General features: G+C 44.3%; 1 protein-coding gene across 2 annotated transcripts in view; it reads right to left on the reverse strand.

Annotated features, from left to right (window-relative positions):
- Positions 1–388: 388 nt before the first annotated feature.
- Positions 389–23,090, reverse strand: part of nyap1 (neuronal tyrosine phosphorylated phosphoinositide-3-kinase adaptor 1) — a 28,074-nt gene continuing 5,372 nt past the window's right edge. For both annotated transcript variants that reach the window (XM_084029402.1, XM_084029403.1), the window contains exons 2-7: positions 13,428–13,675; positions 7,121–7,488; positions 5,108–7,042; positions 4,744–4,986; positions 3,680–3,786; positions 389–3,086 (exon numbers count right to left, since the gene is read on the reverse strand). In XM_084029402.1, the coding sequence (XP_083885528.1) occupies positions 2,655–3,086; positions 3,680–3,786; positions 4,744–4,986; positions 5,108–7,042; positions 7,121–7,488; positions 13,428–13,615 (3,273 nt within the window). In that variant the 5' untranslated portion in view covers positions 13,616–13,675 and the 3' untranslated portion in view covers positions 389–2,654. The remainder of the gene's footprint in view (positions 3,087–3,679; positions 3,787–4,743; positions 4,987–5,107; positions 7,043–7,120; positions 7,489–13,427; positions 13,676–23,090) is intronic.

The following is a 23,090-nucleotide window of genomic DNA, read 5'->3' on the forward strand; positions in this document are numbered from 1 at the left end:
GAGAATCTTCTGAAACTCATTAATTATGCATTTGGCCTTTTTAGCATTGGTTGCAAGTTGAAGTAAAAGAAGTTGTATCTTAATATTCAGATGCACGATTTGCCACAATAATAATTAATCAGTTAATATTAGAAATCCAAACTAAGAAGGCAGTTAAAGTCCGATGAATTTCCATCGTTTGCTTGTTTGTAAGCGGTGACTGTGGTATTCTGCATGATGCCACACCAGCAGCGGTGGAGAGTGAAGGTAGCGCCCCCACATGGACACCGAGGGTGTTGCACCACCTGCTGCAGAAGTGCAGTGGGAACATAATGTCCGCCTGCCCGCCATCTCCACTGGAAAAAAACAACACGAGGCATGACAACATGCACAACTCCCGTTTGTTGAGTAAAGTTCATTATATAAAATTTATTTTTAATGACAATATCAATGCAAATATAGCACTACAGTGATTTCCAAGGTACACCGTATCTTACCATATCAATATAGTATGGCACTCGTATAATGGCCACTGTTTTAGAAGACACACAAAACCAACAGTTTCCGTAAACTATTTTTGAAATGATACCTAGGGTTCCATATCAGTCTGTGAAAAGGAATCATAGTAAGGTGATTTACTTGGAGTTGGGCACAATAGTCAGTATCATTGGGACATCTTCAGTGTAAGGAATCTCTGCATGCATTGCACTTGCCCATTTCCTCCAACCTGACCTGTGTTTGTTTGAAAATGGTACTCAGTAAGCTTGAAAAAACCTGGACCCTCAAACACGAGCAGGTGGGAACTCAAACCAACAAAAAGGCCAAGCAGTGACTCTCGAACATTTAGATAGGTCTTCTTTTCACTGGGTGTACTGTACTGTACAGCTTGGTTCTAACTATCATTAAAACGACAACCACCAAGAGACATTCAAGTGCCTTAATACTATTACAGAAGGGCTCACTCTTCAAGGTACAAACTTCATTTCACGTGGCTTTCAGAAATTAAACAAATATGTTACAATAATCACTATATTAATAATGTTTCTCATGGCAACACCATGTAGTTGAGTGAACAAGACCAGTAGTTCAAGATAGCAGCAAAGTATTAAAAAAAGGTCAAGACAATGAGCTGTGGAAATCTGTACACAAATAAAAATGAATGTAGAAAAAAAAGGATATAAATAAAACACAGCTTAAAGGGAGTCTTGCATAAATTTAAATAAACAACTGTTGGACTGTGCCTTTCTTTAGAGGGCTTACTGTTTATTAGTAGAACTATAAGTAATGCATGGACCGGCTGCAGCAGATAAAGTACTTAATTCTTTTAGAAAAAACGAGTGAACAAAGTTATGTTTATACAGTATATGCTACATAATATGTATTGATTACAAGTATGAAAATGGAAATAATTGCTACATTTTCAATACAGTTGTACATATCTATTTACAGTACATTAGGGTTTTAATTTCTCCTAAGCGTATACCATGTTTTGTGCAGATTGTTCCAGCATTCTGTTTGAGGTGATCAATACTCACAGTCTTATCAGTTGCACCGTATTGTACAGTCTGTGTTGATGGGCATCAGTGTGTGGTGGAACAATCACTAATGTGCAACTGTGGGTAAGCATGAGCAATGACGTTTCTGTACCACCTATATTTGGCTGGACTGCACACAGTACCTGTCGCACCACCTTTTCTACTGACCCCCCCCCCCAGGCGATATATTCATCTTTTTTATACAACCACGTGTTATCATAGTGAAGATCTGCTGCATGTAAAAGTCTGACATGATCATCTCTACACATATTCTTTTACAATACTGTATGTCTATTGTGACATGCAGAGAATGACACAGTAAATATGACTTCTTCAAGTCTTAGATATGTATGTTAGGCTAGTTGACACAAGTGTTTAAATTATGTTGCTCCAGCATCGGGAGCATATTGCTATAAAATTGCAGAAACGTTGAGAAATTAAATAGATTTACATTACAAATATGCAAACAGATACGGTAGGTAGCTTTTACTCCTCGGTGATGATTATTTGCATCCACAATGACAATCTATTGATACCAAGACATCTCGTACGCATTCACGATTTCAAGAAACGCCTCAATAACGTATCAAAGAGTCTCACCCACAGAGCGCTTTCTATGCAAGTTGGACAACTTTGTGTTGGAGAAAATATATGATCCCTTTATGTCTCAAGTAATCAGGAGGAAATTTGGCAACACCAATCTAAGAAAACACCCCACCCATTATTAGGACCGTGTCTTCATGTTGTGGCAATAATACTGGCGTTTTGTGGCAAAAAAATCATTGGCAATTAGAACACATCAAGAAGGACATAGTATAGAGCAAGTACAAATCACCCAGGTAAGAGATTTATTTAGTCTGATTGTAATAATTCCTTTCTTCACCTCTTATATCATCTTTTTTGTGTTTTTTTGTTTTTTTTGTGTGTAACCAAACGAGTTCAAAGTCTCCAGTAACCTTTGTGAATGTTCTCAGATCAGTTTATCACACAATGAGACCAAAACTCTCCCGTTCGTCTGCGGTAATTGTATGTTCCAGTTACTAAACCCTTTTCCTCTCTTATTAAATGTTCAACCATCTTCGACTCCTCTGTGTGTTTCGTGTCTCTTCAGTGCTGTACTCACTGGCCTGTCTTTCCACCTCAGATAGCCGTGTCCCACACCACGGCCTGCGGCCTCTGGCAGGGTGGCGTGCCAGTCTTACGGGGCTCAGGTGTCCGTCTCCAGCTAGGGAGGATGGGCATGCTGTCCTGCTTGCACAGGCTTTTGTCAGGGCGCCTATGGGCCTTGATCTCTTTGCACAGGCAGCGTTTACGCTCAATGACTTCCAGCAGCTTGCCGTCTCTCTGGCTCTGCGTTGCGGACGGGGTGGTGCCCCCGCTGACAGGAGGCTGTCCCTGTGCCAGCTGGGCGAGCTGCTGGAACTGCAACTGCAGGTGGTGCTGTTGCTGAAGCTGCTGGAGCTGCTGCTTTAACTGCAGCTGCTGCTGGTGGAGCTGAAGCTGCTGCTGTTGCCGGGACACACCGGGACTGCTGGGACTGCAGGGCACTTGAGGCTGGGCGAGACCGTGCAGCTGAAAGCATTGGAAAAAAGCCCAGTGAATATATGTGGCATTTGATGACATTCCAGTGTTTACCTTTCTGTGTAAACTGCATTATCACTGCAGTGCTGTCTGCAGTGACAAGCCAATCCTAGCACATGCAGAGCAAAATTGCAGTTCCTCTGGACAACCACAAGGATGCAGCGCTGCTTCATCTATCACAGGTTGAGGGAGGGTCAACCAGCCGCATGAAGACAGTCTCTGCAGCACGCTCAAACTGCGTCATTACTTGCTATGCAGCCAGAATCTGGGCAAAAATATGCTGCTAGAAGACTGCAGCTCATCGCTCCAAACCACAGTACAGCATGTTCTCTCATCCACTATTCTCTCGCATTTTCTGATTACATATCAGCCTACGTCATACACCTTTGCAGCTCAAATTCTTTTGAGGCAGGCCAGGCCTTATTCTGCTCAGTGGGCATATCTACCCGCTATAAATAGATCTGCAGGAGCACAGTCTCTAGCAGGGGGGGAGTAATAATAAGACCAATATTAATGTTCACTCCATACTCCACCATGAATGAAGTTAATAGAGTTGAAAGTTATATGGGTGGGTGTATATTAACCTGATTCAGGGCCTCTCGTGCTGGTAGGCTGCTCTGTCTCTGGACGTCTCCTCCTCCCACCTGTCTCACTCCAGCAGCAGAGGAGGAGCGGCCCAGCCGCCCCACTTCTGTAAAGAATCAGAATTAACATTGTATGGCTGCTAATGAGAACACTGGGATACAACTTTTCATTTTTAACACACGAGCTGCGAAAGTCGAACTCCGCTCACGTGAGTTGAGACAGAACTTTTGTACATTGTGTGCTCATTATACTTTAAGCTACAAGGAAATTACAAACTAAACTTCTACCGATGGAGCACCACATTAACACAGATATTTATTCCTGTAATGCTCTGTCACGGTTTGTCTCTTGGCTGGACATCTCACATTACTTGTAAACAGATTTCCCTTCAATTTATCGAAACAGGGACGCAGAATTTAATTTTGGTGGTGATCCTAATCTGTACTTTACACTATTCAACAATTATTGTTTATCCAGACTTAGGCAAAATATGATTCTGATTCAATGTTCTAGAGAAATAGGATAACAGTGATGTAATTGAGTGAAACTGAAATCTGATAGCAGACAGCGTTGGCGGGGTTTGCACCGTCTGATTGCTTTATCTTGTAATATCACTTTACTTTTCTGTCTAAAAAGAGTGTACCCTATCTGCACATGTACTTAGCTCATACAACTAAACTCAATTGAACTATAACATGTTTTAAAAAACTGTGTTTGTCACAATGTATATCGTAAACAACATGAAATGGGGCCAGCGCTCATGAATGCATGTGTGCAGGGATGTGGGCCTGTTTATGGATCACTTATTTTATTGGATCTGCTTCAAGATAAGTTTTGGATTCTCAAAGTAAGCAGCGTCTTTGAGTGCAGATGCAAAGAAACTGACAAAGAGACACCGAGCTTCAAGGCTAACTTCAGTACAAGAGGATGCAATGGAGGCAGAGTCTCTGATTCTTCCATAACAGAGCTGGCCCGCGTAAACCTGCTGCTAGTTTCTTTCTAAATAGGATGTTGTGGTTAGAGGCTATGACTTAAAGGTTATGACCACAAAGTGTTTGCTTACCTCCATTGCGACAGGCAGGGAAGGTTTGGCAGGGAAGAGGCAGACCAACTCTGGGCAGGGCTCTGAAACCCGGGCTGCTATCCACACCAGCCAGGGACTCACTGTGACCAAGCGCCCTGCTGGAGGATCCACCCAAGTGGACTGGGATGAGCGAGTGGCCCCCTCGAGACCCCATGCCGAGGTCCTCCTTATCCATCCTTAATAGGGCATCGGCACTGCCATTCCATGCACGGCCTTCATCCTCTGAGACGGGAAGGAACAGAAAGAATATTTGACAGTGTTTAACTTGATATTACTTCAAAAGCCTGATTTCTTTCCAATACAGGATCAGCAGTCTGTATTCAATTGGTGACCTCTGACTTACTCTCTGTTTCTCTGCTCCCATGGCTGAAGGACAATTTCCTTTGCATAGGCCAGTAAGATCCCTCATCCGCAGCTAAGCTGGCACTGCTGTCCCAGGGCATGAAGCCAACTTTCGAATGGAGGGAAGAAGACCCTCCGTTGCTCTTGAATGCCCCCTCACCTACACCGGTGAGACTTGAGGGCTGCTGCAGAGATGGTGTATGAGAACTTCCTCTCAGGCTCTCGTAAGCCGGCGGTCTTCTGAAGCCGCCGGAGGGGTAGGTCCACAGCAGGGGGCTGTCTGAGGAGGGAGGCTTGTACGCTGGCAGGCCATGCGGAGTGTGAGAGCGAAGATGGGGCCGAGAATGAGGACGCTGGGACGAGGATAATGGCGTAGGGGTTGAGCTGGAGCTGCTTTGAGATGTGGAGGGCATGTGTTCCAGCTGCAAAGAGTACAGTCCTCCATCCCTGTCCCTGTCCCGGTCCCTGTCTCTCTCCTTTTCCCTATCTCTATCCCTGTCTTTCTCCTTGTCTCTTTCCCTGTCTCTTTCTCTACCCCTATCCCTATCTCGGTCCCTGTCCCTATCCCGGTCCCTGTCCCTATCTCGGTCCCTGTCCCGGTCCCTGTCTCTATCTCGGTCCCTGTCCCTATCTCGGTCTCGGTCCCTGTCCCTGTCTTTCTCCTTGTCTCTTTCCCTGTCTCTGTCTCTACCCCTGTCCCTGTCCCTATCTTTGTCTCGGTCCCTATCTTTGTCCCTGTCTCTGTCCCTGTCTCTGTCTCTGTCCCTGTCTCTGTCCTTATCCCTATCCCTATCTCCTTTATCAGACTTCAAGAGGAAGCTTACAGATTTGCCTTCCCTGCCTGTACTCGAGGTTTGGGTCTGGACCGTGGTCTGGTTCTGAGAGCTGCTCTTGAGCGGAGCGGGAGAGTCTCCTCTCTCTGGCTTGCGATAGTGATGGTAGTGCGAGGGGCGATGGTGAGGGTGGTGGTGGTGATGGGAGAAAGGGGAGGTGGATTTAGAGGAGGGAGGCAGGGGTGTGGAGTGGCTCCTGGCTCTGAGTCCAGGAGCAGGGCCTAACTGGGCGTCTCTGCTGTGTTTGTCCTGCTGGGATGCACTTCCCCCCGATGACTCCTTGGAGCCCAACGCGGGAACATTCGAAGAAGTCGAGGAGGAGGTGCTGGCTTGGGTGGTCACGCTGGATGTTTGGGTTCCCATTTTAGCAGAAGCAGACTTATTTTGCACCCCGACGCCGCTGGAGGCTGCTGCTGGCTGAGGGAAGGCAAGCAGCGGGGGCCGGTGTTGAAGAAGATTGGGGAAAGGGGCTGGGATCTTCGTGTTGGACTCGTTCTCGGATTTTCCCCCTTGCAGCAGGTAGGGAGTAGGAGCGCGTGGCGTGTGCGGACTGGTGGAGAGGACCTGGGGGACAGGGGTGGAGGACGCAGAGGATGGCAGAGGAGACGAGTGGGAAATGGACACGGTGGCTTTGGGTTTGGAGTACGATGGAGAGGAAGAGGAGGGGCGCGGGAGGGAGGAGGAGCTGCTGGAGGAGGAAGGGGTGACATGGAAGTGTTTCGAGGTTTTCAGTTTCTCGTGTTTGGTAGGGAGGTGTCTCTGGGACTCTCTGTCCTCGTGCAGCGGGTATTTCATCTCCTCATAGATGGCCTCACTCTGGTCTGAGTCAGAGTCAGGCGTGGTGGCCACGGGGGTGACAGGGTGGGGGGTGGCGGTCTGGCTGTCTCTGGTGAACACTTGGCCCACCATTTCTATGTAGACCGGCTCATCCTCCCCGTCTCCTGTCTGATTCTGAGAGTCTGCCTGGAAAGGCAAGGATGTGGCAGAAGGAGGCACACGTGGAGGGAGAGGTTCAAAGGAAAGCTGGGTGCTGGGACTTCTCTTGGGCTTTAAAGGAGGCACCTTCCTCCCTCCGATGTCTCCGGAGTCAGACTTCTTCATGGCTGTAGGAGGGGGGAAAATGCATGTCAAGAAAAATTATTTTCTCTGCAGAATATGCACCTGAAAACAACATGTCTCACCATTTTTCTTCTCTGAGTGTTTGGATTGTGAGTGAGAGGACGTGAGAGGTGGCGGCGTATCAATAAATCCTCTGCCGTCAGTGGACGAGGAGCTGAGGCGAGTGCTGGGATGGCGTTTGGGTTTGGCCGGGGGGCAGCGGCCACCGTGTTGTGATTGGGTGTCAGAGTAATCTCCGTTTTCCAAACCTGTATCCCCGGCACCGACGGCGTGGCAGGACTGCGAGCGCGGAGCCATGGCGGAGGCACAAGAATGAGGGGACAGGTCCTGGGAGGCCGGCATGGTCATGAAACCCATCCGGAAGTGCCGGCGGAAAGAAGCCAAGTCTCTGACTTTGCCCACAGTAGCTGAGGGGTCGTTTTGGTTGGAGCTGGGGTTGGGAAATGGGGGGGGGGGAGAAAATATTGAAGCATGAAGAAATCATAGTTAAGTGCAAAAACATTCATGTCCTCATCTGTACGTTAACCTCCTTCTTTCCTCACTCTCTCTTTGGTCTTCAAACGTTGCCTTTGCGATAAAGTAATGCTTGCAGGGCTTTCACTGCACAAGGAAAGCCCTGGAGGCTCCTCCATTTTTCACATTCACATATCTTTCCATCTGAATTCCTCCACATCTGCTTCCTCCTCAAACACATCCAATTAGGAAATCAATTCCCCTGTCAAAAACAAAGTACTCCTCGTGTACACTGCACTGCTGGAATCCCCTAATTCTGTGTATCTTTATATCCTCAGCCCACATCTGTAGTCTGCCCTCATGCCAAAAGCATTTAATCCGTTTCCATGGGAACTGTTGTGACTTTCATGTTTAATCTGAAATCATCAATGACACAAGCTTTTGTACAGCAAATAGAACTGACAAAGAGAAAAATCTCCAAACTGATCAATAGGTGGAATTGCGTTCTCTTTTTTTGGCTAACTGTGAAATTCTTTATTTATGTTTATCTTTATTTTAATTCTTTATTTATTATTTTCACACCAGACCCACAAAAATTAGGTAACAAATAATCAGAATAAACTCAGTTTGAAGTCGAGCACAGTTCAGCATCAGTGTCAGCGCCTCAAGTTGTTGACATAAAACTGTGAGCTGTGATGCCCTGCTGAGTTCACCAAAGGCTTTACAAAATGGCTTCTGATAGCCTCTCTGCTTATGAGATAGGTGCTGCAATGGAGTAGTGTCTCCTGGGGCATTATATGCTGCTTCACCCCACAGCAACACAAGATCACTCCCCGGCTTTCTAGCCAACTTCAGTCCAACAATGTAACAGTACCTTTGCCTCTACAGGCGTTTGCTTAACAAGACTACAGGAGTTACTGTACGTCGCATTCATGGTGGAAATCCCATCACAAGGAAGATATTAGAATTTACTGCAGCAATGCGGTGATGAGTCTTATTCCAGGTCTCCGCCACAGGGCGCACATCTGGATATCCACATCTGTGTGCACACGTTTGAGGCTGCAAGAAACTGTGTTGCTGCGTGTTTAATTAAACAGCTCGAATGCATGATTGTTCTGTGTGAAAGTGAATGGGGGGGACACATGACTACGGGTCACACGGTGCTCTCTTTTAGATCAGTTGGGATCCCTGTGAGGCAGCGAAGCACAGGAGAAGACAATTGGAGCTTACAATTCACCGTCGACATTGCAAGCTGCAGAAGACGAAGCGAGGCTCATCGTGGAGAACACAGAGGCTCCTATCTCCCCTCGTCAAATCACCGTGTGAGGCAGCGTGTGTGCCTGAATGTGTGTTTTTAATGCGTGTAGCGTAGCAACAAAGTGTGTTTGTATCTGTCCGAGTACGTTTGTGCCCTTGAAGGCCTGCAGAGACGTACTTGTGACTCCTCACCATCGACACAGATACTACAGGGCCAAAATTAGCCCCGAGCAGAGGTTGAGCACCTCCTTCTGCTTTTTTCCCCCATTCTTTTCTTACTTCTTCCGAGAGCAGAAGAAGCTCTCTTCAAACTGAGACCAAACAGAAGTATGTGGACTCTCACCTCTATTTGCTTCTCTTTCTTTGTGAGCCTAAACTACAGTTAATGGTCACTTAGAGTAGCAGTTTGGCATTGTGGGAAATACACATATTTCCCAAGCTGAGCAAGAGTCAACCTAAACATTTAGGTACTATATGTACATATTGTACCAGTAGGATATATACAGTATGTTGGTTGTAAACAATACAACAAGGAACAACAACAATAAGTGAGGCTGTTTCTGTAAATTCTAAACAATGATGCATATCGTACAAATATGCTAGAATAGATTGCTTTATATACATGACATATTCACAGTGAATTTAATTCACAGTTTTCTTTAATTGTGCCTTTTCTACAGTAAGAACAGAGTTTTGGGCTCCGCTGTTTAAATGACTGTATCAGAGGATGAGTTGAAACCGGATCATTCAGGACAGTGAAGTAGCTCTTGTTAATTACTGGTATGATCTGATTGATTTTTTAAAATGATAAATAGAGCTTAACAGTAACGATTAATCAATAGGAAATGTTTCAGTTTTTCTCCTCCAGTCTTGATTTTTTCAGTTGCATCTGTCTGCATGAATAACAAATGTTACAGCTTACTCAAGAGCGAAACACGGCGAGGCCAGTCAAACTGGATGAGGTCAGACGTTATAGTCCTCTGTCGCCTTTTGAATGAGACCTTTGGCAGATTTATCTTAGGACAGACTCTTGAATGTCCCCTCCCCTCCCCTCCCCCCTCAGAGTGGGAGATATTCCCAAAAGCTTTTAAGACTGTGGTGATAAAGCTTCTGCTGAAATCCAGTTTAGATCATTCTGCCCCCAGCAGCTACCGTCCTATTTCTCATTTACCTTTTCAGGGCAAAGTTTAAGAGTTGGTTATGTTTAAATAGCTGAATGAGATTATCTGTAAAAAAAATAAATACAAAAAATGATGGGTTAAGGTTGAGCGGCTGACATTGTGTGCGTAGCCGTCCTCATTCTGTTGGACCTTAGTGACATATCTGACACAATACATGACACTTTAATTGATTGCCTTGAGTTATGTGCTGTCTCGAGTGCGACTTCAAACTAATTTGATTTTTATTCTGCCAAAATTATATAAAAATCTAAACTGTCTGGTGGTTTGACTCAAAGCAATAAAGCCCAAGATATGTGTATTGATTCTTGTTGTAGTATTTGCCAACCTGTGACACACAGTTGGTGCCCCTCAAGCAAACGAAAATAAGTTTCCATTTATCTTCATCACCACTACATGCCCACAATGAATAACCACACAGATAACAACTTCTGGAAGCTTCCGCAAAAAGAAAATACTTGTCTTTGTCTGCCCTGAACTCATGTTATGTTCGACTTTGTTTTATTTGTGCCACAAAGACTCTTTTTCTCCGTTTACGAGGCCATGCTGACATAATGAGCAATACTTTAGTGTTTTGTTGCCATGGTGGCAGCAATAGATTGTATTCATATGAAAACTGAATGAGCTCAAGTCATTCACAATGTTTTTAAAGGCCTGAATGTGCTTTGAACCACGTGCTTAAGATGCTATGGATAACAAACGCCTGTCTTATGTGGTTTGATGTGGCGATGAAAGAGACGTAACAGGGATGTGAGTCTTTGATGCAGGACACGTTTCAGGTCAACACGTTGATGCAAGTGGAACTTTATAGATTCCCATGTCTAGTCTCTCTTTTACATGTTAACAACTAAATGAACTCCATCTATTTAACCTGGTCCCATGTTCATACTGACAGATGAGTTCAATAAATCAATGTATCCATACAGGAAAGTTTCCCTCCTGATATAACTGAAGTCATGACTTTGGGCCCGAGGACACACGTTGTCTCTGTTGTCCTAACTCTCAACAAGAAGCTGCATTGTCTCCTGGAATTAAAAATATTTCCAAATCTGCATTTTTTTTTACAAAACAGGACAGTCTGTTCTTCCCTGCATCGGTCCATGTTACTGTTTCACTTTAACCCTGTACAAAATCCACCTCCTAGAAAACTGATTAGTTATTCATCCATGCTTGGCTTTGAACTACATATGGTCATAAAACAACTTTGAACATGAATCATGAATTCTGGAAATTGGGGTCTGAAAAAGATTCCATCAATGATTCATTCATAGCCGATCTATTTATCTACTATTTTATATCTTCAATGTTCCACCATTTATTCACCTTTAATCAACTTAATGTTTAATTAAAAAATAATGTATTTGTCCATAATTTGATAATATATCCCTTGGCATTGAGCAATCTTTTCATTCGCCTTTCATCCATCCCTCAAATTGTCTAATTGAATATCAATGACTGATTTGCTTTAAAGGTAATTGAAGGGTTTTTATTATGTTTGCATACACAGTGGAGGTAACAGGCTCCACCTATACAGTTCATTCACATCTGCCTCATAATTCAGTGTGAGAATTAATGAAACCTGGCAGAAAGGTTTTCATCACTACCTGGAATAGTCTGTCTCCTATTGAAACTCACCTATCTACCATTCACTTCCTCCACAGCCGTCTCTACTTTGCAAAATGTGATTTCTCTCCTGAGGGCTGCGATCTCAGACTGTCTACCGGTACCCTTCATTCTCTCCCCCTTGTCCCTCCTCCACCTGCTCCACCTCCTCCACCTCACTCCCAGCAGCTCTGCCTCCTGTGTGGTTTCATCCCCGACCCTGTCCTGTCCGTAATCATCACTGGTCATGTCCTGCTTCTCACCTCTGCTTGCTCTGGCAAAGCTGGGCTCTGCTTTCATCGCTCATCATGTCCCGCTGTCCTACTTGCTGCCCTACACCTCCACCGGCTCGACGTTGCCGTGACGTTGATCTCCGCTGCCAAAACGAGGGCCTCCGACTACTGCTGTGAGTCACAAAGCACCGGACGACGCTGCTAAACAAACTGAGTTGTTGTCCTTGATGCCCCCCCTCCCCCTCTCCTCTGCGACTTTGGTGAATTATAGGTGAGTCACATTTGAACAGTGCGTCTCTGCTCTGTCCCCGAAACGCACTCCGTTATGAGATGGCTCATATGTGGCTCAGAGTGGGATGCTGCTGACGCACGGTTTCTCCAGTCTTCTAGAACATTTGAATCGGTTTGTTTTGATGCCTCGGTGTCTTTAAAATACATTAAAAATGCCAATTATATCAGTATAAAAGATTCAGTTGTAAGTGTTATCATTATTATTATTATTATTAGTGACAACACCAGCACTTAGTGTGTGTTGTGATTTATTTTGATTACTCTTCACTTCTGCTGGAAGACATCCAAAGAGAGAAGATGGACTGTGTTGTATTGGTGAAGAAATTAGAGCCCTGGAAACTAACACGCTGCACTTTGTTTGACAACAACTCTTCAATCCCACTGAAACAGCGCTGGCAGGCTGTGGGGGGAGAAGGACTCAGATTCTATCAGTACTAAACTAACAATACTATGAATCTCCATTATAAGTAAAAGTACAAATCATCAACAAAATGTACTTTACAAAAGTAAGTGTACAAAATAATGTTATAGTGTCATATATGACATTGTTAACATGGATGCATCAATGCAGCATTTCACTGTTGCAGCTGTGTAACACGATTCATTTGGGAGGTTGAGACGAGATGATTAATGAAGCTACATAAATATATGCTTGTGCTGTGTTTTAGCTGTGGAGTATTGTAGTGGAGTAGATGAAATACGTGGCATGAATTTAAAATACTTGAGTAAATCCCGAGTAATCGTATTTACTTTCCACCACTGCTGGCAGGCTGACTTTTTAACGACTGCACTTCCTGTTCGTTCTTCGATAAAAACTCAAAACAGGCTTCTAATTCACTGCTTTGTTGGAAAACTGTACAGGATGTTATGCATTAGATGCACTTTTGGCGAGCTACACATTTCCGTCTTCACTATATAAAAAACAAACTTTTATCTTTGACTTCTTCTCGTAGCTGTGAATATAAACAAATGGTCTGTCTAAAGCGTAAAGGTTAGACTCTCTGATGAAAGTGTGGAAAGACAAAATAATCAGGTGTGTATTGAGACAAATTAACTCTTTCATTTTATTGTTCAAATGGGTTTCGGCCCCCTTTTTCGCCCCGTGACATTTCGGATGACATTATAATGGTTTATCTCATCTACAGAACATATTAAGTTCATTATGAAGTTCGGCTATGCAAATTTGTCCAAGACCTTTCAGGCGAAACCCCTGTGACTTCACGTACTGTGCTTGGAATTAAGATTTTGAAATTAAACCCATTCATGCCGGCTAAGAGGTTTAGATCCCCACTGAACTGAACTCTAATGTAATCCCATATATGCAAAGCTCCCGTGCTCCGTGCTCATCCCCTCACCTCTTTTTACTTCCCTCTTGGTCCCTCTGCCTCCAGTCCAAACGGCTCTTACGATACAGCAGGTTCATGTCGCTGCGCGGTCGCTCCTCCTCGCAGCCAATCACAGCGCAGTGCAGCCGCTTGCTTCGCCTCTCTATGTCACGCAGGAAATGCTCGACTGCCACATCCTGGGCAGAGCCAGAGCTCATGGTATAGAAGAAGCCTCGGGAGAACGGGACGTATGTCACAAGCGGCCTCCTCCAACTCACCTAAACAAGAGGAAACAAGGGCTCATTAATCATTAACACATGTTTAACAGCAGCCAGTCTACATGCTGACTAGATCACTCAACGGTGACTCATTGAGATGTGACACCCAAACAATCAAATCACTGGCAGAACTTTCAGGGAGTTGTAGCTTCTCATCCTTTAACTGGCAGCCTTCACAAGCAGAGGCACGGCAACGCATGGTGACGGAGGTTTGTTTACCTCCAACCTCCAGTGTATCACATGGAAACTATTTATACTTTCATTATCCAGTTATGAATATTTGAGTAAGCATGGTAACTCAGCTGCGGAGCGTCTCTGGCTGCGGGCCCTGGGATGGCCTAGCTAAGCCCCTCTGCTAGCCAGACGCTAATGCGGTTTGTCATATGTAGCGCATGCACAGCATCCTCCGCACGCTCGCCCTATGAGAAGTCAGGCCTGTTGTGGGGCAGATATCCGACGGTGTTTTCACGTTGGAGAATGTGAGTGTGCAACGCGGTTGGCTAAGAAAAGCGCAGCTGTCAGCTGATGCATGTTTCCAGTGTTTTTCCATCATAAATAGCAACGGTATGGATGTTTTTTTTTGAGTGGTGGACAGCGTGGCATTATGATTGGTGCATCTGTCATCGGCCTGCTATGAGTTGAACAGCGTTGTTGGTGCACCTGTCACTTCATATGAGATGCATTAAGCGAAGCTTCACATATTGTGTTTCCAACACTGTTGGTTAGTAGTTTTAAGGGGAGCGCACTGCCAGCTGTACTAGCTCACACAGTAGGAAACAGTAAAATACTACAAAACGTGTGATCTCTACCCCATACTGTTTGTGCATTCACAACAATGAAAACGGCATGTGAATCCAATTTAACGAGCTCTGCATTGACACAAGATATGAGTCGCATGAGAAAGGCATGAAAATAATACGTGGCATTTACACTTTTCCAAGCTCTTGTAAACCGGGCGGTGCGTATTCAGGATCACTCCAACAGCCATCGCCACATCCTCGCTGCCATCTCTCACCATGAAGACAAAAACACAACAAAAAGTGGGAGCATCAGGCCCGGTCACCTGGTCCAGGCGGCATGTTGAGCCGCGTAGCCGAGTGTGATTCTTTTGTCACGGCCCGCTGTGTCATCCAGCGTGGCTACTGCTATTCTTGTACCCGGCCGCCCTCGCCACAACCTCGACCACTGCTGCTGCCATGCTTGCTGACTCAATGTTAATTAGGTTAGGGAGTTGTGACTGTAGGTTGGGCTATTGTTAACTGGAGCTTTGCTTTGGGATTCCAGGATTTGGCAGCCCCGCAATTGCTGCATTACATGCCGTGGGTTGGTGTGCAATTAGCCGCGCTACAAGAACCGGGAGAACTTCGTCTTCAAAGCGGGAAACATGAGAAAACATGGAGTGCACTCATAGTGGTTGGCTGTGGTCAATCCCTGAAGTCACTTTTTCCCTCCAGTTTTAATCACTCTGCTGCAGATTTTAAGATTTACTCGATTTTAAGATTTACTTGTGCTATGTGTCTTTTTAAAATTTTTCATTTTTGATTTTCTTTGAAAGGTGCCCTCTAAAATAAAATGAATTATTTTTATTAATACTTTGGATCCCAAATAAATTCAGAGCATTTAGCAAGTTGTTCTCGGAGCATCTGCAGGCTTGGGAGTCGCTTGAATTCCTCTCATTAGATCCAGGAGGCAGATGGAGCCACGTTTCATTTCACTGGACCAGCATGCAACGCTGCAGACTAAGCATTCATGCACATAAGCAAACAGATCACACATACGCTAATCCTCCATACATGCTAAGCGCATGCATCCACACAGGGCGTTCACACGGTGTATGCACACGGGAGGCGGCCGGTGTTGAGTGTGGGTTAAGGATGGCACAGAATTCTGATCGTTATCAAAGGAACATTTTTGAAATGCAAAACATCTGAAATCTTTGGGTGGAAGAGAGAGTGAAGTTATGAGTGAAATGTTATGCAGTTGGCTTTGCACAATGGCGTCTTCTGTCTAAAGTGTTTTTGCCACTGAATTTAACACTTCTGGAACGCTTTGTGCTGCAACCCTCTGCCCTCCAGCCTCCACCTCAGCAAGTGGCCCCGTAGTGTTTCTGCATCTCACTGTGAGTGAGGCAGCAACGCTGCAGAGCCGAGGGACACATCCCTGCTCTGGCCCGGCCTCCACACAGAGGGCAATATTCCTACCAAACACATTCAATTACATAGTGATTACAGAAGAAGCATTCACAAGATATATTTGCCTTTTGCGAAGCTGATTGAATATAAGCAATTGGATTGAGCGGGGAGATGGTACAGAACATCTTGTTTATTATAGATGCCATGTTCTTGCAAACATCCAGCCCGAGGGGGTTTGTGTTTGCATCCCTTTAAGGCTGAATTATTTAGCAGATTAGTACCAATTGAACTTTCTAACTAAGTATGTGACAGTAAGTGAGGTATAGGGGGATATATGGGGGATATACTGTATGTCCACGCATGTTTACATCTCATGACCTGGGATAATGCTCGAGTTGATTTCATTTTCCAGCCATTTCTGCCCACCGCTGCACACCCACAGCCACACGGTACACCACAGCCACCGCACTTCAGCCAGACACGCTGCTGCAGCTCAGCCAGAGAAACAAACCGAGAGAGAGGATGAGAGAGGAAGCAGGAGCGAAACGTTCAAGAGGGGAATGAGCAGCACGAGAGATCGAGGCATCGGGACAGAGAGAGAGCGAGAGAGAGACGGTAGGGAAAGCCAATAAATAGAGAGTCACTAAGGGCTCAACCAGGCCGATGATAAATATGATTAGGTGGAGAAAAAAAACGTAAAACTGGAGACAGGCTGATGGCAGGGAATATCAGGAAACGTGAGAGTGGAGGGAACCAGCAAATGGAGGCGAGGAAGAGAGGATGGAAAAACAGTGAAAGGCAGCCAGACTACAAGAATGGGGGAGGGAGGTGAAATCAAGCCTCTCACACTAGTCGCTGTGTGTGGTCTCCTAGCAACACTGTCAGCCATGCATCTCTTCCTTACCTACTGAATATGCAACAAAGAGGGACGTCAGCCTCGTCATACGTGATGATCCCTGGGTTAAACTTCACAGCCTCTCATACCTGCCCCCCAGTAACAATATACCTCATGTATCTTAAATGGAGATAGCATCTGTTTCCAATAGCAACCATACAACCTTGCCGCTTCCCACCGTGCTGAGGTACACACCGCACACACTCTCCAGACCATACAAAGGCTGCTACTTAGACATAAGTACTCTTTACGAAATTGGAAGTCTGACAAATACACTCAAAGGAACAACATGACATTTTTTATTGATTGCTTTTAAATGCTTTCAGGGTTGATTTGAATAATTTTCTTTGTCAGCTGAACCCCCTCCCCTCAGTCTCCCCTCAGTCTGGATATGAGAAGACAGTTATTAAACATGAAAAGCAGGTATAGGTGTCCGCAGCATGGCAATATTTCATGGCCTGTCACAGTGGCAAGGAGGGCCTTGAAGTGAAATAGATATTAACACAAGCTTAAAATATGTATAATGTATTAAATATTAAGATTGGAATAATAAAACAGGAGCCCCATGAAATCACACCTGGTTCTTCTCCAGAAACTGGTTGTGATCACTGATCTACGGACTAATGCTCACGTATGGCTCGTCAAACACCGACTTCCACAAAACAATGAGCTGCTAAAACGTTTCCAGCCACTTAATGGAACAAATGTTTAGAGCAGAGGCTCATGTGATGTGACGTGACGCGTCATCTCATAAACCATTAAGAGAGGTGGACAAAGTGAAACCAACTTTCAGATGATAAATATTTACCCGTTCTGAGAACTAAGGTCCGCAGAGGATTCATCTGCTTCCTCATTTTGAACATCTGGCTGGTATCTACTTTTCACATTCAAATGCACAACTGATACTTTTCACCTTTTAGAGGCACATCTGGACTGTGATTATGGGATTGATTTAAGCTGCGTCGTAATAGAGGGGGAAATAATGTTAACACAGATGAGAACGTTGATAGGACCCTCAATTCAGTGCAGTGAATGTTAAGATAAAGCTCGTTAGCTTAGCTTTGCACAAAGACTGGAAGCAAGGTGAAAGAATTAGCCTGTTGTGTCCAGAGGTAACCAGCATCTCTGAAGCTCACCAATTAATAGTTACATCGCTTTTGTTTCCTGTGTAAGAAAAAAAAAGAAAAACAGAAGTGGTGCCAAACTATTTCTTGGACAGGTGGAGTAACTTCCTGGAGTATCCACGAGTTGCCTAGCAACCGTATAGTGATGGCAACACTTTGTTATTTGTCGATGAAACAAACAAGATGTTTTGTGTTGATTAGTGAGCTTAGAGGTGCTGGATTTGTCTAGACATCTAGACAGAGTCGGCCTTTGTGCTAAGCTAACGGGCTAATCTTCTCATCTAACTATCTGCTAGAAAGAGAAGAACGTGACAAAGTGCATATTCCAAAAGTTAACTGGTGACAAAGTACAAACAAAATTGCCAGATGTCTCCCAACTGCCGTTTCACACGGTTGACATTTAGCAGAAGTGCTCTAGTGTGGGCAGGACATCCCATCTGAACAAGGGAACACTGACACACTCCAACCTTTCATGACATCATCACATATGCAGTGTAGAGTTCGCCGATTGTGTCATGACCCACTTGTTGTCCACACAGCATTTTAAAGGACACATGAGTTCCTCCGGTCAAGAATATAGAAAGGAAATGAAGCGTGAAATAAGCAATCATCCTGTTAATTGACGGAATCTCCATTTTACTTAATATAAATGACTTTCTCCACAGTGTAATGCTAATGTCTGTTTGGGGGTCTAAAGGAGTCCCTGTCCATCTGGAGTGCTTAGTTTGGCCGAGCGAAAAATTATCATTGACCTTAACTTAATTAAACATACCTTTGGCACATGTAGTTCCTCCCAAAGAGAAAGTAAAGCGTTTAAAAGTGGTAAGGTCAGGAATGCCGCTCATATTGCACGTGCAGATTTAGAGACATGTCAGTCGTTAAACCAGATTTCCTGGAAAGCTTGTGCTCCGCCAGATCGACCTGCAGGTCACAAAACGCTTTCAAGCATCTACTGCTTCGTGAGCTTTTACAAGCTAGTTAGGACAAATACAAAATCAATCCCACCCATCCCCAGCAACAAAACAGTCACCTGAGGTAAAACCTGCTGGAAAATCCAACAACCATCCAGACACTCCTGGTGGATTGACCTCATTTCTGTTTGTAATTGCTACTACGGGACCCTCGTGTCTTGTTTTCCCTCACTCTCGCCCGCTCTAGGCCAATCTCCTAAAATGTTTCATATACTGGATATTCTCATCCGTGCAGCAGGCACGAAGGCATTGTGTGAATTTTTAATAAAGGGGAAAAACTGGGGGCAGATATTTTTTACGTGCAAATTGAGCCTAATTAATATGTATTTTTGAAGTATGTCTGTTGTAAGTTAGAAAATTTGATTATTGAAATAACTGCCTCATTGTGCATCACTTAACCAGAAGTCACTATTTTCATCCTTTGGGGTATGTGGGGCTCTTTGCTGCCAGAGCATTGCCTCTTCTTCTCTTCATCTACCGCTGTTGGTTGCTGATTGCTCAACAATATTGCATTGTGCAGTAAAATGCCTGTGGCTGATGAGAATGGACAGGAGGAGGAGGAGGAGGAGGAGGAGGAGGAGGAGGAGGAAGATGTAGAGGCTGATGTATCACTCCAGGCCAAAGATGGAAGGCACATGAGAGGCGTAGAGGAATTTTGCAGAATTTTTCTCTTGACCTCTTTCTGATGTTTTGATCACAAAATAATAATACAAAAATAATAACTTCAGTATTGTGTAAGTACGGTCACATGGAATACATGAGACCAGAACGTCACGTTCTTTTTGGGGTCAAAACCCCAAATACACTCACTTCAATAAACATGCACAAGACACTTTGCACTCTTTGGAGTTCCTCAGCGTTGTACAACCTGAGTGAACCGCTAAATCTTTCATGGGCTGCAACCAAAAATACCCGACAAAGAAAAAAAACCTTTTTGTGTTCCCCCTTGCCCTGCGCTACCAAGACACAGCCCTGAGCCACAACAAACACGTGGAGATGTTCAGTGTTTAGTCCCATGTCTGCACCTTTCCTGCCAACAAATGAATGCACTCTTGTAGCGTGTGAGCATAAGTAAACATCTGTATTATGTGTGGATCAAGAACAGTTCAAAAAGGGAAGAGCTGCAGTTACAAAGTGTGATCTGCTACTAAAAAAGTTCATAAAAAATCAAACAGAACACAACAGTCATGATTAGCTCTCCGGACTAAAAGGTGGTCCGTGAACGACCTCCCAATCCCCCCTTCCCACCTCAGCGTGCCCTTGCCTTCATCGTCTTCTGCTGGAATCTGCAGTAACCAAGGTGACCCACTGCACTTAGCATACACCGACACAGCTTGCAGATTCACGAGCCCTTACACCGGACATGTTTTCATTTAGTCCACGTTGTTTACTTTCTTTCTTTTGCACACGCATAAGCATAACGCACAACACGCCGCAGAAAAAGGAGAAGCCCCATGCGGAGGGAGACAAAGAGATGAGATGAAGATCGGGACAATGAAATGAGAAGCCCAGAATGTGTGAGCACCGTCACTAGATGTGGTATGACACAAAGAGTGCAAAATCACAGTGTTAGTTGGTTTTCTGCAGGGTTCCCTTTAAAATAATCTGCTTTACAGAGATATTATTCGACAATGTACGCAAGTGAACTCTCCTGTCCATCACATCCCAAAAAAAGAGACATCATATACAAAGAGAGAGTCTCTATTTTGTTTGCTCTTTGTATTCGGCTGCTCAAACCCAGACTGTGAGGTATAGCGCTGCAGGGAGTGAGAACTTAAAAAACCCCTCCATGCTCGCGCTCGTGCACGAGGGGAAGAGCTCCACTCTGCAGCTGCACACGCTTCACTGAGCCAGCATCCCTCTCCAACCAAGATCGGACTTTTTTTTAGATGTGGATTACACAGCACTATTGCCTGACTCCTCCTTAGTTTGTTCCAAGTCTTTTTTTTTTTTTAAATATATTCATTTGTTTTTAAATACTGATCATTAAAAAAAACAGTGTCTGTAAGATATGAGTGATGATACATGTTTAACACTAAATCTTTCCACAGTACATGATGTTCTTATCTCTTATGGAAGTGAGAAATGTCCTGTCCGCTCTGATGCTCTACACAACAACATGGATGATCTCTCCAATCAAAGCTGAAACTATTTTATGATTCCAGAGCATCTAAACTTCATGGGCATACTCACTGATTTGAATTACACAGTTTTGAGGTATTTGATTCACCTATATATATATGTGTGTGTGTGTGTGTCTGTGTGTGTGTGTGTGTGTGTGTGTGTGTGTGTGTGTGTGTGTGTGTGTGTGTGTAAAAAACATCATAGCCCTCAGGCGGCCTCTGCCCCGGCAAGACAAACCTCATACAGTATTCAGCAACAATTAAGCAAAGCCCGCTAGCCCAAAGCAAAACAGGGATCAGCTGAACATCACTGTAAACTAGACGTATGATTTGCCTCCCGGCAGCTTGAAATGGACTTGACTCATATCTCAGAAGAGCTAGTACATTTAAATTTTAAATCGCCTTATTTTTTTCATCCCTCGTTTGCAGTGCAATATCTAGATAGAGGCTGAAGAATGAAAAAATGGACATGGGACTATGGTAATTGGTATCTAAAAACCAAATCAAACCCCAACAGACTTGTTCCAATAAGTCACGGAGATAATATTATGATAAACCTGCTAGTACATCTCCTGAGCTGCCTTTGAAAGATGGAGCAGCAGCAGCGTTGGTGTGATTAGCGAAGCCAGGTATAGGCCACAAGTGGTCTTCCAACATTTGAATCAGCCTACTCCTTGTGCTCAAAATCCTCTGATAAGCGAGTCATAGCGTAGGTTGCACACACACACACACACACACACACACACACACGGCTCTCCCACTCATTCATCTCATTACATACAAATCATGTCTCTCATGGCCCGGTTGTTTGCATCCCACAGTGTTCACCAGCATGACAGTAACTCATCAGAATAGATTTTGCAAAGACATTTTGATGCACAGAAAAATAAAGCGTTTGAGTGACCAAGCTAATCTCTGGTAAAGCACACGCTTTTTTTTCCTGTGAATAAAATCACATCAGATGCTTTTTGAAGAGCTGTTGAAAATCACTAAGTCAGACATGTCTAAGAGCATTTGAGGGGTTGTGCTGCAAAAGCTGAAGAGCAAGAGAGGTGGTAATATATATATATATATATATATATATATATATATATATATATATATATACAGGCTCGTTGGCCTTACAGGTGTGATTGGCAGGTTTTCAGCTCGAGTCTCACTTGAGCGATTCCTATTCCTGTCATTCCTGCTGTTCGCTGCACTGGCGGTGATGAAATGAAAAGGCACTAACTGGGGCGAACGGCAGGTGATGGTAGATGTGTGATACGGGCAGTGTTTTCTTATATGTTGTACTTCCCAAAATAGCAGATCCCCGACTTTAACCAGATGATTACGTGTGGCTGATGGAGAGACTTTCTTTGGCCCAAGTGACTCCAAATGAGAGCGTAACACTGGTACAGTCTCACCTCTGCAACCGCGTAATTGTTTTCGATGCACCAATGTTCTCGGCACATTGCTGGGAGATGGCATTGGTAATTGGCCAGTAATTGTGTAGTAAAAGGGCCATTTTGAAACAAATCAGTCAGATTTTCAACCTAATTTAGCCGAGATTGAAACCTATTCCAGGGCTTATAATAAAGAAAATGCAATTAAAATACTTGCTAAACAGGAATCGATATCGATTCTATCAAAGACAACAAAGATGAGATTTAAAGAAGGTGATCTTCAACCATTCAATCTCCAAAATCTTTGCATTTGAAATCTGTGAGGAGAAGCCGGCCAATCAGCTGGGATTCTCTTCAGCACAAATGAAGATTGCCCTGACATTTACTACACATACTTATGTCGTCCTGCCTTCAGATTTACATTTTCTCGTCACTGTGTGCACTCACCTATTTCACACACAGTTGTCCAAAGCTGAATTTTGCCGGTGACCTTTACGAATGTCTCAGAGATGAATTACCGCCCTGAGATACTTCCATCATGATGCTCCACATCAGTTTCAGATCCATGAGGTGACATGTTTGTGGAATATATAAACGTTTTCCGCTGTTTGCAACACACAAAGCTGCCAGAAAAATAACATACGACTGCCTCCTAATGATTTACTGAACATTAGTCAAGGTCTTTTGAAGGTCTTTAGGACAAATGCAGCGCATTAATGAGAAAGGGGACATTAACACAACACTCAAAACCACTTTAGACCTATGCAGGAACATGTATAATTCAA

This window comes from Eutrigla gurnardus (assembly GCF_963514095.1).
Source record: "Eutrigla gurnardus genome assembly, chromosome: 15".
Taxonomy (NCBI): Eukaryota; Metazoa; Chordata; class Actinopteri; order Perciformes; family Triglidae; genus Eutrigla; species Eutrigla gurnardus.